At 38.2% G+C, this 17597-nt stretch overlaps 1 protein-coding gene across 5 annotated transcripts in view; it reads right to left on the bottom strand.

Annotated features, from left to right (window-relative positions):
- Positions 1 to 17597, bottom strand: part of Dtna (dystrobrevin alpha) — a 235311-nt gene that overhangs the window by 51284 nt on the left and 166430 nt on the right. For 2 of the 5 annotated variants that reach the window (XR_007213400.1, XM_048363435.1), the window contains exons 9-12: positions 17408 to 17574; positions 13420 to 13544; positions 8631 to 8714; positions 561 to 638 (exon numbers count right to left, since the gene is read on the bottom strand). Coding sequence is in view for 4 of the 5 variants with exons in the window: in XM_048363435.1 (XP_048219392.1) it covers positions 561 to 638; positions 8631 to 8714; positions 13420 to 13544; positions 17408 to 17574 (454 nt within the window). In the remaining variant the exon portion in view is untranslated. Of the gene's footprint in view, positions 1 to 560; positions 639 to 3579; positions 7232 to 8630; positions 8715 to 13419; positions 13545 to 17407; positions 17575 to 17597 lie in introns of those variants that run through there. The other 3 variants (XM_048363437.1, XM_048363436.1, XM_048363434.1) reach the window with 3 other exon arrangements.

Here is a 17597-nt window from a genome sequence, read left to right as displayed (position 1 = left end):
TAAGTCTGTGGTAGAAAAAGCATTCAGAAAACCAAGCCAGTTAAGCACAAAGATAAGTGATGATCTATGAAAAAACAACAACAATAAACACAAGCAAAATCCAAGAAAGAAAACTTCACAATTTCCTTGCACTAACTTCAAAAGTAAAGGCTTCGATTGAGGTGGAACAACTTTTGTAGAAAACAGAACTGCATTCTTCACTAAAGCCAAGGTATTTATCTGTACACCAATCACACAGAAATGGGTTGCAAGCAAAGATTAAGTATACTTTGGGAAGAATCAAATCATCCACTTAGTCATTGAAAAAGAAAAACAAAAGGAAATTAGGAAAAGTGAATAACTACTACACAGATGGGCCTGCTCGAAATAACTACATGGTGCTGTTAATTGGGTTATGAGAAACTGTTTTTTTTTTATTTTGTTATTGTTGTTTTGTTGGTGTTTTTTTTTTTAAACTAAATCTAAGATGGGCTTTCACACACAAAGCATTCATGACACAAGGCAACTTCATGTTTAGTTGAGTTAATTCAGGATTCCGGCACACTCCAGCTTTAACTTACCCTTTGCCCTGCAGAAAAGCTGGAGCAGCCCTAGCCAGCATTTTGTTCTGCTCTACTTCACTGTCCTTGGGAGGAGAGCTAGTTAATAAGATGGGAAAAGCCAAGAAGAACGTAAACGCGGCAACGCATTCAAGAATAGAAACTGGCAACAGAAACTCCCAAGTCTAGATCCAAGCTTTATCTGGACACATCTAATTATTTTGAAATGTTCAAGATGTTTTCAGATTTCCTCAGACTTCAGCTTAGGAGTAGAAGCCTCTGCTGAGGACCATAATTACAATTACACAAGTCACCACATCCCCAGACTTGGCCTCTGCTATTTGCTTAATGTGTGAACACTTAAATTGCATAGGTCTAGACATCACAAAAATCAGTTTAACATTTATTACAAAATATCATGCAAACATCTCATAGTTCACTAAGTCCTGCTGGCCTTTAGTTCCTACTCAGGAAATTTGTTTCTAAGACTTTCCCATATTCTCAGTTATCTATCACATAAAGACTGAAAATTACCTAGAAATGGTTGTCATTTTAGAAATAAATGTTTTACTGCCTTAAGCACCAAGCCATCAAAGAAGACTTTCCAAGAAGCAAACAAATGCATCATTTAGCTGTCAAGGCATGTGTTTGTATTTCTTACATCAATATGAACACATTACCACTAAAGACTGTATAATCAATAAAGTAACTCAACATTTTAGATTCCATAGAAGGACTAATAATTTCATTTAGTAATACAAGTGACAATCACAAGGTTTAAAATATGATTTTATTAACATGCAACACATAATTGATAATTAAATGTGATGAGGTCCAAATCACTGGAGATTCACTGTGAGATAGGTGTTTCATTGGGAAATACAATGTCAAGTTTTAATATTGCAACTGACCTGGTAATAACACATTTAAAGAGACTTGAACCCCTTTGTAAGGTAAGAATTTGGCCTACACATACATGTACCTAAAGCGACTCCCACCTGATTCATAGAAAATACAGAAAAAAGCTGTCTGACACTTTAGATAGTTAACTTTTGGTATCTAAATTATGAGATTTTGTAAAACACTTTCTAGAAGCTCTAATGTACACACACATATATGCGTAGCACATGAAGGCTTATAAGACAGTTAATGCCTTATAAAACTTTAACTCAAAGTTTTAAGGTTGTACCCCTCAGACTGAAATCCTAAAAAGAACATACAAAATTATAAATGAGCATTATATTACTATTGTGCACTTTATAATTAGAATTCTGATTTTGTAATAGTATACATGAAAGATTCCTTAAACAGTGGAGTCTCTGGTAAATTTATATAAAATGTGACTCATTAAAAAGAAAAGGCCTACATAGTGCATGCAATCTACTCTGGAGTTGTTGAACCTATGACCTTTTCCCTCAGCCCTTTGGGAAGGCATCTCGTATATGACATAGCGCTCTTTTAAAAAGTACAATACATAAACAAAGATGACTGTAAACATAAATTACAGTAGGGGTGAAATGTAATTTTTTTTTTTTTTTTTTTGGCCAGTCCTGGGGCTTGGACTCAGGGCCTGAGCACTGTCCCTGGCTTCTTTTTGCTCAAGGCTAGCACTCTGCCACTTGAGCCACAGCGCCACTTCTGGCCGTTTTCTGTATATGTGGTGCTGGGGAATCGAACTCAGGGCTTCATGTATACGAGGCAAGCTCTCTTGCCACTAGGCCATATTCCCAGCCCGAAATGAGATGTTTTGATGTGCATAAGTATATAAATATACACACATTGTAGAATGATTAAATCAAGTTAATAATATATCCATCATCACCACATGTATTTTATTTTGGTGAGGACATTTTAAACCTATTTACTCAGCACTATTTTTTTGTTGTCAGTTGTGGAGCTTGAATTGAGCTCTTTTGCTCAAGACTAGGTCTTTACCACTTGGAACCACAGCTCCACTTCTGGTTTTCTGGTGATTCACTGGAGATATGAGTCTCACAGGGATTTTTCTTCCCAGGCTGGCTTTGAACCAGATTCTCAGATCTCAGCCTGGAGTAGCTAGGGTTACAGGTGTGAGCCACCAGAATCTGACCTTATTCAGCAGTTTTGAAATATGCAATGCATTATTGTTAACTATAGTCACCAGACCAAGCAATAGTCACTATAACATTAAAAATAATAAAGTAATCTTCTGAGAGGATCTACTTTCTAGATCCTTTTCTTAAAAGCTTTAAAGACGTTCATCTTCTAAGATCATAGAATCCATCCATCATGGCCAATCATCACCTAGAGCTGTCATAGATGCTTTTCTGTGTGGTATTACCTCATCAAAATAGCACTGTAAACCTTTCTACTCCAGCAGTTCTCCCTAAGTTCACTCTTCTGTAACCAGTCTCTAGTCTGCTGCCCAATATCCTCATAACTTCTTTTTTTTTCTAACTTAAGATACATGTGTTTTTTGCACAATTAAATTGAAGATGCTTGCAAAACAAACCAAAACCATGTGAAGGATCCATAATTCTCTCTCCAAACTAATGATTTTGCTACCTTCTTGTGCTTCTTGGCTCATTTGATATCAGAAATCATACTAATGTTTCCTAAAACTGAATGCCTAATAATTATTCAGGTACATCCAACCCATCCATGTGAATGTGAAAGTAAAAGGAAGACTCAGGAGCGTGAAGAAAGAAAGTGTTTGATGGGTGGGGGTTGATCTGTTACTACACTCATCAGTGCCATTCCCAGCACACAAGCAGAGGAGCAGTAGAAGACTGACAAGAAGGAAGAAATTCACTAGAGTTACTTTAGTGGCCTTTCTTTTTCCATAATTCTTGGGGCTCATCTGTTCCTTGTTCTGCTCCATTTTCTTTTCTTCCCCCTTCTTTTCTCCTTTTTTCCAAGTCCCAGCTTCCATGAAACCGAGGAGCAGATTCTACACACACACACACACACACACACACACACACACACACACACACACATGCACACACACACACAGAGGCAAGAGTCACACGTACACATGCACATCACTTTTCCTTTTGTGTTATATCCTCTACATCTACCCTTTCCAGTGTTGCTTGAAAGAATTATTTAAAACCTTTAATTTCCTTTCAGTTGCCATATGATTTCCTAGGAAAACTAATCCGGGAAGAAATATGAAGATAGGGCTTACATTATATGTTTTTATAAGTTTGTGCAAGTAAATTATGTTGTTTTGCTTTCTCTTAATTTCTGACTCGTGACACTCACTGTCCAGATTGTTTTTATCTTTCAAGAGTTCTGCCTCAAGCTCCCCTCTTTGTCTCTTGCTTCTGAAAAGCCAAAAATAAGACCTTGAGTAGAGTACAAAAAAAATAAAGGAGGAAAATAATGACTTTCAAAACCAAGTTGGTCAAGAATTTCGAGTGGACTGAGAGGCAGGTTTTACTGAACATCTGGGTGGGTGTTTGAAGTTCTTTTCAACAACATCTCTTCTGCAGTTCCCAAGGAATGCAAAAAAAAAAAAAAAAAAAAAAAAAAAGGAAGCCACATCAACATCTTTCCCCCCAAGTTGTGAAAACAGTGACAACATGTAGGATCCCTTGAAACCAGTGCAATCTCATACTATTTTATATAATACTTTAGATGTCCAAACCTTCATTTTGTCGCCCAGTGGTTTGCATGTAGGAGTTATGTGATACTCCCCATTGTCTTGTGGGGGGGCCTTACCCTCAGCACTTGGAGCCCATTTCCTTTGTCAGAAATGAGCCCTTGCTGCATATTAATGTGCCAGAAAGTAACATTGACTTGGGGTTGCTGGTTGATCTTTTCTGATATGAGTTTCAGGGAGAAGCAAGACTGCCTAAATTGTCTCTGTGCACATCTCAGGTTTGCTATGCAAGGCCCTCACCAAGACAGACGCTCATCCCTCCACTCACACTGTACTTGCCATGTACTACTGAGGGACTGACAGGAAAGGCTGATAGCAATGTCTTCTGAAAGCAAAAGAGCCAAGGGATATTCCTTTAAATTTTTTTCCCCTACAAATTTCTCAATTTTCTCACCAAATCCTGTAAAAAAAACTTCTGAAAAACAGCATGTGTTTTCCAGTAATATTCAGCTTTTCAATAATACTCAGTCATGTGCATGCACACACAATGACACGATGGGTTTTGGAAGGATACACTAATTTTTATGTATTTGGAAAATCCTCTCCTTAGTTTTGAAGCATAACAACAAAAATAACTTAAAAATTAGTTCTGGAGAAGTACCTGGTAGGTTGTGAGCCTTCTTTATAGATACTACAAAGCAAATACAGTGTTAGTAATGCGAGTGTCATGGAGAAACAGCAGGGAATTGAATGTTAGATTATGTTCAACACATTGTAGGCATTATAAGCAGTTATCTAACACTTGGTAGAATGATACTATATATAATATAGTAAGTGCTATCTATAATAATCCAAGTGCTTCAGAAGTTGTAACTATAAAAGTACTTGTAAAAAACCTTTAAAAGATGTTTCTAATATTGGTGATAAAATAAACTAGTCATTCAAATTTTCAGGGTCCTTATTATAGCCAATAAAAAAATATGGGCCATAATTACAACAACTCAGTTACCATAGGAAAAGGACTAGTTTGCCCCCATAACCTGTCAGAGTTTTGACAAGGTAATTAAGATTTCATGAAGGAAGCATGGTGCAAACAACAACGACAACAGCAGCAGATACTGCAAGTGCAATGCTGTGGACATAGAAGGGAGAAATGGCCTTCGAGCCTGTAAGGTCAGTCCCTGCAGTAATATTTGTAATAAGACTCTGATGTCTTTCATGAGCTTAGATACAATATCGTTGGTCTGCCATATTTAGCTCTTGAAGCCTGTTTTACCAGTGATGGTAATAGACTGCTATTGGCTCAGATATTCTTTCCTATAAATTTTAAAGACAAGAAGCTAGGGGTATAGTGTACAACAAAAAACAAATAAGATGATTTGATCTATGAATTATGTAATTTGACACCCATCCTAATTGCTAACCAGCACTGAATACACAAGTGCACATGACACCCAGACAGATACTTGTGTGCACACCCACCCATGCACACACAGTGCATGCACAAGATTTCAAAGGACTAAGGAAGACTGTGTTTGAGAATGCCTTCGTTTACATAATGGTAAAATGAACCACGTCTAAAGCTAGAAAGGGAGAGAAGAATGGGGTGGTGACAGAAGCTGTGAGAACTGGAGGTACACACTCATAAATCAGCATGAGCTAGATTAGGAGGAAGTCTTAAGATGTCAAAGATATGCCCTAGTGCCTTTTGAAGATCCTAGTGGTGGGCTTATGAAGGTGGTAGGTATGTAAGCGTTGGTTCTCATCCCTCCTCATTCTGTTTTATCATTCTCAGATGCCTAAGCTTTCCAAGTCAGAATTCAGGCTACACAAAATACCTGTAGGGTAACCCTCCCAGCTTTCTTAATGCTGCACCTACTGACCAGTATAATTTTTGGCCTGCATTTAAAATTTTTTTTAAACTTCCAGTGTAGGACTGAGGGCAGAGCTCTAGGCCATATCTTGTTAGTTTTGTCCCAATTGTAGAGAGAACAGGACCGTTAACTTATGCTTTCATCTGTCTCAATGGGTTTGCATCAACTTTAGTGTACCAGTGTGGTAGAAGTGAATCACCAGAAGCATTAGCAAGTGAGAAAAATGAAGATCAGAGATCAACAAACTGATCTAAAGTAGTTACAGCAGGAGGAATAACACTGTTCTTATTGGAAAGGAAAATAAGGGAGTGAGGGATTTCTCTGACCCAGTATGACAGAAAGGTCATGAGGCTTGGTAAGTTCTCAAGTCCTTACCTTTATTGAGGTCAGTGACAAGCTATTGTCCTTGCCTCACTAGTTACAACTAAAGACCATTCTGAGATCCCGCTTAATTCAAGAGTCTTAAAACCACCAAGTAAAGTCTTGTAGATGGTACACAATCAGATGCTTGTCCAAACAAGACCCAGCATGGTGATCTTCAGATTTATTCCCTTCACAGGTACTGCTCTAACACTGTGAATTTAATAGAAACAAGTGAGAAAGAGAAGAAAGTATGTAAATCTAGCTAAAGTGGACATTTTTAAAAGAATCTCATCATCTCCCACCACACTCCCAGACTTTCATCTCTACCAGGACAAGGATTTTCCTGCTGGCATAGATTGTCTAGCCATCTAACTATGGAACCACTACTGCCATTAGTGATTCAGACCATGATATTGATCATGAGATACTGACCATACAACCCTGGCCAGGCTGGTCTACATACAGCTTTATGAACAAATGCTCTTCAGCCATGGGGTTGGATGTAATTATTTCCCCAGATAACCTGAGGGATACAAGCGATGACCTCATTAAAACCTCCCATGGACAGACCAAGGTCCACTCAGCGAAGAAAGACATTTGGTTTTATTGAACAGCACCCTTAAAACAGAAACTGGAGTTCAATCTCCATGGTGATAGGAAGAAACTCAAGTTGAAACAACACGTCTGTGGTTCACAGATAGCATGCCCAAAGGACTGAAAATAGGAAGAAAGGGGAACCATTGTTGTTTGAATTAATGGGTACCATGAACCCTGGAGGAAGCAGAACAGCTCAAAGTATTAGAGGGCTATTTAGGGTAGAGGAAGTCATGTTATCCATCTAGACGCATCCACCATAAGCACCGTCCGAGCTGAAATGATATAAAATGATCTTCAGTAAGGATGGGGTCTGTCTCTGCTTGGCTTTTGTAGAATGTAGAACTTCCTACTAAGGATATATATCTCTCTAAATATCATATGGGGTCCTCCCTAGACAGATGCTCAGACCTGCATCTCTTACAGAATTGACACTTTATGATTTTCTATTAGGAAAGAAGGTGGAATTTGCTGGTGGTTCTAAAATGGATGATAACCAGAAGTTGTTGAAGGCCTAAATCATGTTGTTTCACTGCCTCCTCATTCCCACTCCTTACACACTTAATTTACATACTGCAAACAGCATGTACTGTCACATTCTCTTTATTCTACTTCTTACTATTACTGGGGATGTCTTTGTTGCAGGTTCCTCTTGGGGGAAATCCAGGAACACAGGGAATGTATGAGGGTAATATAGTAAATCTGGAACCTTATAAACCATCTCAGAGATAGATGGATTACATACATTTTACAAAACATGAGGGTGTATTTTTTCTGCTGAAAGGTAGTTAAGATCTTATGCTCAATTACTCCAGTTTTCCTTACCTTTGTTCCTGCTTTCCCGTGAGGCTGCTCTATGTATTTATGAAATGATTTTCTGGTGCTTGTTTTGTGATAGTTGTTCAAATGATTCAGAGTACCTCTCGAGCCTCATGTGCTCCTAAAGCTAATTCTTACAGATGCGAAAGGAGTCAAATTGTGCGAAAAGATGTGCCATATATCTACCCTTTAAAACGATACTACAATATATATTCTTTAATGTTTTTACATTTATTTAAAAGTTATATGTTTAAATGTTATATATACACACGTATGCATATATACATATACATGTATGTGTGTGTGTGTGTGTGTTCTCATTATTATCCGGGCAATTATTTACATGGATACTACATTTCTAACTTTGAGCTTCTGCCTCTAGGCTCAGGAACTCCATAATTCACCAACCTCTGTCCCCCACCAAGATTCTCTTATATCTAGTGCCTGAAATAGTGAGGTATTTCAGAATCTGTATAATAAAATACCATCGTATCTTGAAATTCCATTTCCCTTGCTTCAGTGGACCACTCCCAGTGTTAGGAATGTGACTTATGTAGTGAGACAGAATGAGTGTGTATCAGTAGTAAAACTAAAACATACCGCCCCCCCCCCCCATTTTTACTGTGAGGGATCGTAAATGCGGGTTTCCAGAAGGGACATTAGCCCAAGCCTTCTTTATCTGCATTCAAATGGAAGACATTTAAAGTCTGTGATAGATACTAGCAAACTAGCTTCCAGTAATGGTCTTCTGCATTTGGTGTACAATAAAATACATTTTTTTCTTGTCACAGAATCAAGACTCATTCACAGCAAGACTTATCTTATTCCATATTTTGTAGTAGATTTGGAACTTACCTCCTGGTGATAAAGGGACTTCCTGAGGAGGGCACAGAGTGGGAGAACAGTGTGTCGTTCATGCTGGTTACAGGTCTGGGAGGCCTAAAAGAAAGTACAGTGTGTGTGTGTGGAAAGTTAAAGCAAAGGAAAGACACAAATGACAAACTGCCATCCCCTAAAGAAAGAGGATAGGAAAAGCACAGTTGTACCCAGAATCCCCTTATTCAAGATCAACGTGAAAGTTTATATGCTCTTTTAAAGTTACATTTCTTCGAGAATATAAAGACTCAATTAGACACTGGAGCAAAGCTCTAGAGAACATGAGAATGTTGATCCAGCAATGCTGAGTCTTGGTGTTTCCCTGAGTTGTGTTCTTGGATGGATAAAGGATTTTGAAGAAGACGATATCCTTATTTCTATTATTTTCTAAAGGGAGAGATTTGGAAAACAAGAGTTTCAAAATCTACATGGTTTGGCAAGGGGAGGATTCCCCAGCCTTTAGAACTCCCTTCTGTGTGGCATTCGTCTCAACTATTCCTGCAAGGACACAGCACAAGGACAGAGGGTGGGACTCTATTTTGCCTTATTTTTCTTCATTCTAAGTGAAGATGCAAGGAAGCAGTACATTTCTACTATTTAGCTGATGCATATGATAAAGTATATGATATAAGGCAATGTACAACCTTCACTTTGTTCATATGATATTGCCCTACACACCCATTGCATTATGTCTGTCTTCCCCAGTCTTCATTTCATCCTTCATCATTCAAACTTTCTTTATCCTGAATATCTCAGTTTAGATAAAAGTATAGGGCCAAGATCCCTAACATCTCAAAAAAAAATCCCTAATATCTCATCTTCAAGCATTTTTTAGTTTTAGGTTTAGTGTGAGATACAAAATGGGGCAAGGACAGGGAATTCAAGAGTTCAGAAGATGAACCACAAGCCAGAGGGTCATCCCGCATCAGAGGAAATGTTAACTTCACTATGATTCTGTTGAAGCATGCTCTGATCTTGCTTTATCTCCAGGCAATGAGAAAGCATGTAGATTTGAAATGCTTTCCAGCTAGATTGGGAATTTACTTTATTGAATCAGACCACTGCAATTGAGGTTTCTTAGCAAATGGCTTTGTGTTGAACTTGGGCCACAAAATGACTTGTCTTGGCACCTGGTGCTAGCTTTCTCCATAACCAAATGGTAAATTGTCTTTTCCAATCCATAGGATACCTTGGGAATACTAAACTTGTTTACTCTAGCCCAAAGAAATAGCTTTAGAAGACTAAGTCACAGGAACCTGGTGTGAAATTTTCATTCTGGGATCAAATCTTTCTTTCTGGATCAGAGATCATTAAAACATAAAAGAAAGTTTTCATCACTTCTTACAAACTAAAAAAGTGAAGCTCAAGAATTAGTTTTAACTAGTCTTATATTTTGTGATTCTGTCTTTATAAGTACACGGGGGACTATTGAACTACTTACCAAGTATCACTTTTGGCAGCAAAAAAAAAAAAAAATTGAACAGAGTAAAGACTGTTGTTAATCATGGCAACATTTAGAAGCAATACAATAATGAAGAACAAATGCCAAAATACCGAAATGTCACCACCTGCTCATTCTTATTTAAGGAATCATTCATGAGTAGCGGTACCTCTTCAATGCTTGTACTTAAAATCCCCTGGCTCTAGTAAGGGAATGGCATGTTCTGTGTCACGTGATTCATTTCCATATGCAAGTCTGTATAAGTGTCTGAGATAGTATCACAACCTGTCTCTTTTGACTAAATCTAAGACTTCTGGAAAATGTTAGTTTAATTATGCAGGCAGACAGCCATTTTCTTTTTTTTTTCTTTGCCTTTTTTTCACACTATCTACTTGGAAATGGAGTCTTAAGAAATATAAATATTTTCTGATTTATTATGAATCAATCAGGCATGAGCCATGCATTTTTGTCTCAAGTTATACCTTTTTTCCTTACAATGATTTTTCCCACTGATTACATTGGACATACTAGAGAACTCATATCAATTTTTTATATAATCACAAACCCACGAAGGCATACATGTTTAAGAAGATTGTATCATTTTCAATGTCTCATCCCAAACACATGGGCTGCATAATATTAACCATATTTCAGCACTGCATAAGGTCATGTAATTACCTTTCAGGTAAACATTTAAAACATGTGATTCCTTTCTGAATAGTATCTTTGAAGAATCTGTACTAATTTGCAAATTGTCTCTCTCCCTAACTCCCCACTTCCTTTGCCTCTCCCTCTTGAACACACAAAAAGGAAAGGCCATGTAAGGATATATCAAGAGGCTGACCATCTGCAAATATAATATTAGATATGGTGAAATGACAGGATAAAAGGACTTGCATGTCATGCATTTTTATAAGATAAATGGAAATTATACCTACATACATTTGGAAGAGGTGCAAATATTCATTAATTTCAAATACGTGGTTAAGGCAGCAGATTCAAAGGGTCTTCTTTGTCAAAGATTAAAACATATATCATTTCTTTTATGTATGTCCTAAGAGTAATCTATAAAGGCTAAATGAGCAACATAGCTCCAAATTGAAAGTCTTAGACTACCCTTTGTCCACTTCCCCAATAATGGCTTGCATACCTGCTTAAAAAAACACAGGTAAAAACTTCTGTACCTACAAATAGAAAAGAAACTCTGTTCTAATACAGACTGGATATTCTTTATCCAGAATTTCTTGAATGCTATTTTAATATATATGTCAGATAACTTTTATTTTAAGGTTTGAACATTTACCCTGATGGACTGTATAGATTATTTAGATTGAAAACTCCTTGGGGAGGCTGGTTAGATATACAGTAATTTTCTTTCAGGAAATGGCAGATTTTGTATAGAGAATCCTGAAACATCTCTGTGGAACACAGACGAAGGCCCTATTGTGGGGCCTCAGGGAGTCATCCAGGGTTAGAGTGCGTGCTGAGCAAGCACAAGCCCTGGATTCCCTTGTTGCACCTATCAGCTTATTGTGGAAATTACACATGCACAATGTAATTCACTTTTATTACATACAGACACAAACACACAGACACAGAGACACTGACTTTTGGACTCAGAGGCTGAGCATTGTCCATGGCTTCATTTTACTCAAGTCTAGCACTCTACCACTTGAGCCACAGCACCACTTCCAGCTTTTTCTGTTTATGTGGTGCTGAGGAATTGAACCCCGGCCTTCATGCATACAAAGCAAGCTAAACCATATTTCCAGCCCAAAGAGAAACTGACTTATGTTCACAGGGTCTCTTTTCCTAAATCCTTCCAGAAGTGGGGAGCAGCATCCTTATTTTGTCTAGTTCAGTACAGTTAGCACAGAGCCACTCTTATCCACATTGTACCTACCCAGCAGCTTGGACTTGAGGCTGCTCTTGTATTTAACTGTTACCAGGTTGGTAGGAAGTGTGACTTGCACACTAGAGGCTTACTCTCATGCATTCTTTTCTTTTGCTACCAAGTTAGTGACTGTGTCCAATAGACTATGTGAAGAAAAGTGGTGACCTCATTACAAACAGCACCTGTGAAGCAAGTTCTGTGAATTGTTGACTCTTTAGCATATTCCCTACATTTACTTGCCTATTTTTAGAAGCATTATTTCCAAAAGCAAGTTAATTGATCACATTCTATAGAATATTTTCTGGAAGTTTGCCCTAGGGCAGCATGTCCCTTGAGATAGGAACACTATTTTCTGTGCCTTGCTGACAGGGTCAGGAATCCCTTAAAGCACACACAGGAGCAATGAACACACCACCATGTGGTATTTAAGTGAAACTCACAGATGTGATGCAACCCAAATGATGTGATGGTATTTGCTTAGACTCATCAGAAGAGAGAGTTACTACTTCATATCACCACAGCACCTGTTAGGAATCATGTTATGTCCTCCCTATCATATGAACTTGTCATAAGCAAATTACTGATATTGGAAACTCTTCAGCTCATAAATGTTAAGCACAGGTGTGGCACAATGGTGGGTCCCAATAAACTAAGGGGGAAAAGATGGTTCTTAAAGGAGGAATTGGAGGAAGCACTTGTTCTAGAGGCTTGTGGAGCACTTCGATGATATTATTTCTAACTGTACTAGGATCAAGTAATCAGCTTCATTTTTGTTTTGAGCTCAGCTTCACAGTAAAGGAAATGTTTCTTCTATTCAAACCTTTTGCTGTGTTGGTGAGGTCTGAGACAGGCTTCAGGGTTCAAGGACTGTGAGAAGTGGCAGGCTGATAGTTGTACCATTCACTGGCCCAACCTTTCTATCACCAAATGCACACATAGTTTAAAGAATTTTTTTTATTTCCTTCTTCAACTTTCCTATTTATAGACTATGTGTTTTTACAATAGGAATCTGGGCACTAAAAAACTCAAAAGCAATATGTAAATTAGCTGGCATCATTAGCATGACTGCTGAGAAAGGAAACAAATGGTTGTTAAATTATGAGCTGAAAGCACATATAATACTAGCATACATTATGATTTAACTTTTTTAGACAATGGTAATTCCATTGATGGTTTACTTCCACTTATGCAAACTATACTAATATATTTTATAACTAACCTTTTTGAATATTTCCTACTTGTTGGTGAATTCTGTTAACATTTTACTTATACAGTTGGGTAGAAACACTGAGGGTAAAATGACAATAGTATTGCTTTAAAAAAATCTTAAAAATTTGGTCTCTGACAAGGGATGTGAAACTGTGTCTGTATGAGTTGCTTGGGACACATATCAAGGGAAAAGATGTGTTTCCTCTGTGTATAGAGATACTCACACGATGTGAGCCAAGTTGAGCGGCTTCTCAGGTTGGTCCGGAAACATGGGGTGCAAAGGTTCACGGCTGGAAGCACAACTCAGGGACTTGCTTAATGCATTCGTTAACTTCTTAGCAGGTGATTTCTGGGAAGGAAAAGAAAAGGTAGGTGTGATAACAGCTAATCTTGCTGAGACATTTTACCAAAAGGTTTACTTAAAAAAAGCCCAGCATTCATTCATTCATTCAAGAACCCCTTTTCTAGCATACTCTATGTCAGGTAGTTTGCACAAGGCTGGGACCAGGCTGTGAGAAACTAAAGTAGCCATTGTACATGGGACACCCAATCTGGGACTTAATTGGCCACTAGAATCCTTCTGGCAAAAACCAAGGGGACAGAGGTCTACTCCCCTGAGGAAGCAATTTCAGATGGGAGAAACAGAAACTGCTAAAGGAGGAATAGATAGGAGACCTTGTTCTAGAGAGGAAAGTAGGAGAGAGGTTATCAAAGTCCTTATATGGCAGAGCAAGGATGGCAAAAAAGGACACAATTTGGACATTTAAATCACAGGGATGACAAGATGAAACCTTGCCCTGGAGGGATTGCTCCCACTTCAGAACAGGAGATGGCTGAGGTGGAAGAACGCTCAGAAGCAGAGAGAGGAGCTGAAGGTTTTTATAGAAATAAAGCAATCAAGGTAGAAGATGTTTTTGGTGTGGCCCAATACATCTCATTAGAAGTAAAACCAGAAACTGCAACCTTTATTTTTTGAGTCTGAAATCCACATTCTTTGTAGAGTGTCATACTACTGCTTTTCTTTGGGTTGGTGGGATATTAATCTTCATATATTACCATCAAAATTGTAAGAATAAACTCCTAATAGCAGAATATCATATCTACATAGTGAGTTGATATTTTCCTGTCCATAGGAGCAGTGCATAATTTTGTCATTTTCTTTTACACTTGGGGGTCATGATTGATAGCATAATAAAGTGACTTTTGTTGGCAAAGTAGCAGGATATAAAAATAAACCCTCAAAAATCAATGGTCTTTCTATATGCCAAAGACCTGAAGACTGAGACCAAAATCAGGAAAGCAATTCCTTTTGCAATAGCCTCAAAAAACAAAAAATACCTAGGAATAACCTTAACCAAAGAAGCGAAATACCTCTATGATGAGAACTTTAAAAACATGAAAAACAAAATTAAGGCAGAACTAAGGAAATGAAAAAACTTCCCATGCTCCTGGATTGGGAGGATTAATATTGTCAAAATGGCAATATTGCCAAAGGCCATCAACAAATTCAATGCAATACCCATTAATATCCCAACACCATTTTTTAATGAAAGAGAGGAAGCAATCCAGAAATTCATATGGAACAATAAAAGACTGCAAATAGCAAAAACAATCCTAAGCAGAAAGAACAGTGCTGAAGGAATTTCAATACCAAACATCAAGCTGTATTACAAAGCTATAGTAATAAAAACAGCTTGATTTTGGCACAGGAACAGGCCTGAAGACCAATGGAACAGAATTGAAGACCCAGAAATGAACCTGCAGAACTATACCTACTTAATCTTTGATAAAGGAGCCAAAAAAATAGAATGGAAGAAAGACAGCCTCTTTAACAAATGGTGCTGGCAAAACTGGTTCAACACCTGCAACAAACTAAAACTAGATCCTTATATATCACCCTGCACCAAAATCAATTCCAAATGGATGAAAGACCTCGAAATAAAAACAGATACCCTGAAAACACTAAAGGAAGGAGTAGGAGAAACACTTGGGCTCCTTGGCATAGGATGAAACTTCCTTAATAAAGACCCAGAAATGCTACAAATCAAAGAAAGGTTGGACAAATGGGACTGCATCAAACTGAAGAGCTTCTGCAGGGCAAAGGACATAGCTTGCAAGATAAACAGAAAGCCCACAGATTGGGAAAAGATCTTTATCGGCCATACAATGGACAAAGGCCTCATATCTAAAATATATGCAGAACTAAAAAAAATTAAATTCCTCCAAAACAAAACCTCAAAGAACCAACAGCCCCCTCATCAAGTGGGCTAAAGACTGAAAAAGAGACTTCTCTGATGAGGAAAGGAGAATGGCCAAGAGACATTTGAAAAAGTGCTCTACATCACTGGCCATAAAAGAAATGCAAATCAAAACAACATTGAGATTCCACCTCACCCCAGTAAGAATGTCCTATATCAAGAAAACTAACAATAACAAATGTTGGAGGGGATGTGGCCAAAAGGGAACCCTACTTCATTGTTGGTGGGAATGTAAACTGGTTCAGCCACTCTGGAAAGCGGTATGGAGATTCCTCAGAAGGCTAAACATAGAGCTCCCCTATGACCCAGCAGCCCCACTTTTGGGCATTTATCCAAAAGACCACAAACAAGAATACACTAAAGCCACCAGCACAACAATGTTCATCGCAGCACAATTTGTCATAGCTAAAATATAGAACCAACCCAGCGGCCCCTCAGTAGTCGAATGGATCAGGAAAATGTGGTACATATAGACAATGGAATTTTATGCCTCTATCAGAAAGAATGACATTTCCCCATTCATAAGGAAATGGAAGAATTTGGAAAAAATTATACTAAGTGAAGTGAGCCAGACCCAAAGAAACATGGACTGTATGGTTTCCCTCATAGGGAATAATTAGCACAGGTTTAGGCTAGTCACAGCAGAGGATCACAAGAGCCCAATAGCTATGCCCTTATGAATGCATAAGATGATGCTAAGTGAACTCCATGTTATGGAAATGAGTGTCATATCACTGTTGTAATTATTTTCAACATGCCATGTGAAACAGTAGCTTCATTTGTTGTTCTTGTATCCCCTTCCTGTGATTGTCTCCGTGCTATCACTGTATCTCATCTGAGTACCCTGGATACTGTATATACTGGTATTAGAACTTGGGAAGTGAAAGGGAATATCAAAATTGAGAGACAAAGGATAAAAAGACAAATGACTCCAAAAGCAATACTTGCAAAACCATTAGTTGTAAATCAACTGAACAACTCATGGGGGGAGAGGGAAAGGGGGAGGGGGGAATGAGGGAAGGGGTAACAAATAGTGCAAGAAATGTACCCATGGCTTAACATATGAAACTGTAAAAAAAGTATATAAAAGAGTGACTTTTGTCCTCAATTATCTTCAATTAATAACCAGAAGTGGAGCCGTGGCTCAAAGTGGTAGAGCATGAGCCTTGAGGAGAAAAGCACCCAGACCTTGAGTCCAAGCCCTCCTCCCCAACTGAAAACAATAAAACAACAACAGCAACAAAAACAACTAGATCCCATCCCAGCGCAGAAAAATACTTGAGCACATGCATAAGAGCAACACTGCCAGGACTTTTCTTTGAGTTCAGTGATGTCAGACAGCCACAAACCACTGAAAGCACAGACACATCAAGATCAGATTCCTATTGAGCTGTGCCACGTATTTCTGGGCAAATGTCTATCAACTTTATCAAGCTGATTACACACTATTCACAAAAAGATCATTTGTTAATATGACCACACTTTCTCCTCTTCATTCTCTGCAATAAATGTAACAGAACTCTCATACATCTGTCCTTAATATGTCAGTCATACTCTTACAAGAATTCAAGGATCTATGAAAAATGAAATGAACAATATTTTCCACAAAAACAAAACAAAACTTGGAATGTACTTACATAACTTACTGTGAAAATAAGCCTATGTCCCTAAGCTGTAGTTGTTCAGTTATTTAAGTAAATACTGACTGGTCTATGTTTCAATAAGTAGCACAGTTTGAGTCTTCCTCTATTTTAAGCCTCAGGAAGCTACTCTGGGCTCAGCTAGTATAAGCAAGGGATCCAACTGGATGGAGGATGACAGAGAAGATAGAAGAAATGTTAGACTTGGAGTGGAAGTGAAGTTTGTCCCTTGTCACCATCCTCGATACTCCCTTTCACTGGGAACGACAATCACACACCCACTTTTAAGTATTACCCAGCGTTGCGTCTCTTACCCATGATGTGTACTCTTTCATTTGGTGCTGGTTGCTATGGGAACCTCCTGCATGGCCCCTCCAGAAGCAGTCCTGACAGAGCTGGTAATTGTGACATTGTTGGCATCGGTAGCGAAATCCCATCATACTTTCACTGTGGCAGTAAGAACACTCAACTGGGTGGAAGACTAAAAAAAGAAAACAAAAAGAA

Source organism: Perognathus longimembris, chromosome 15 (assembly GCF_023159225.1).
Source record: "Perognathus longimembris pacificus isolate PPM17 chromosome 15, ASM2315922v1, whole genome shotgun sequence".
NCBI lineage: Eukaryota > Metazoa > Chordata > Mammalia > Rodentia > Heteromyidae > Perognathus > Perognathus longimembris.
This window is presented reverse-complemented; position numbering and strand designations above follow the sequence as displayed.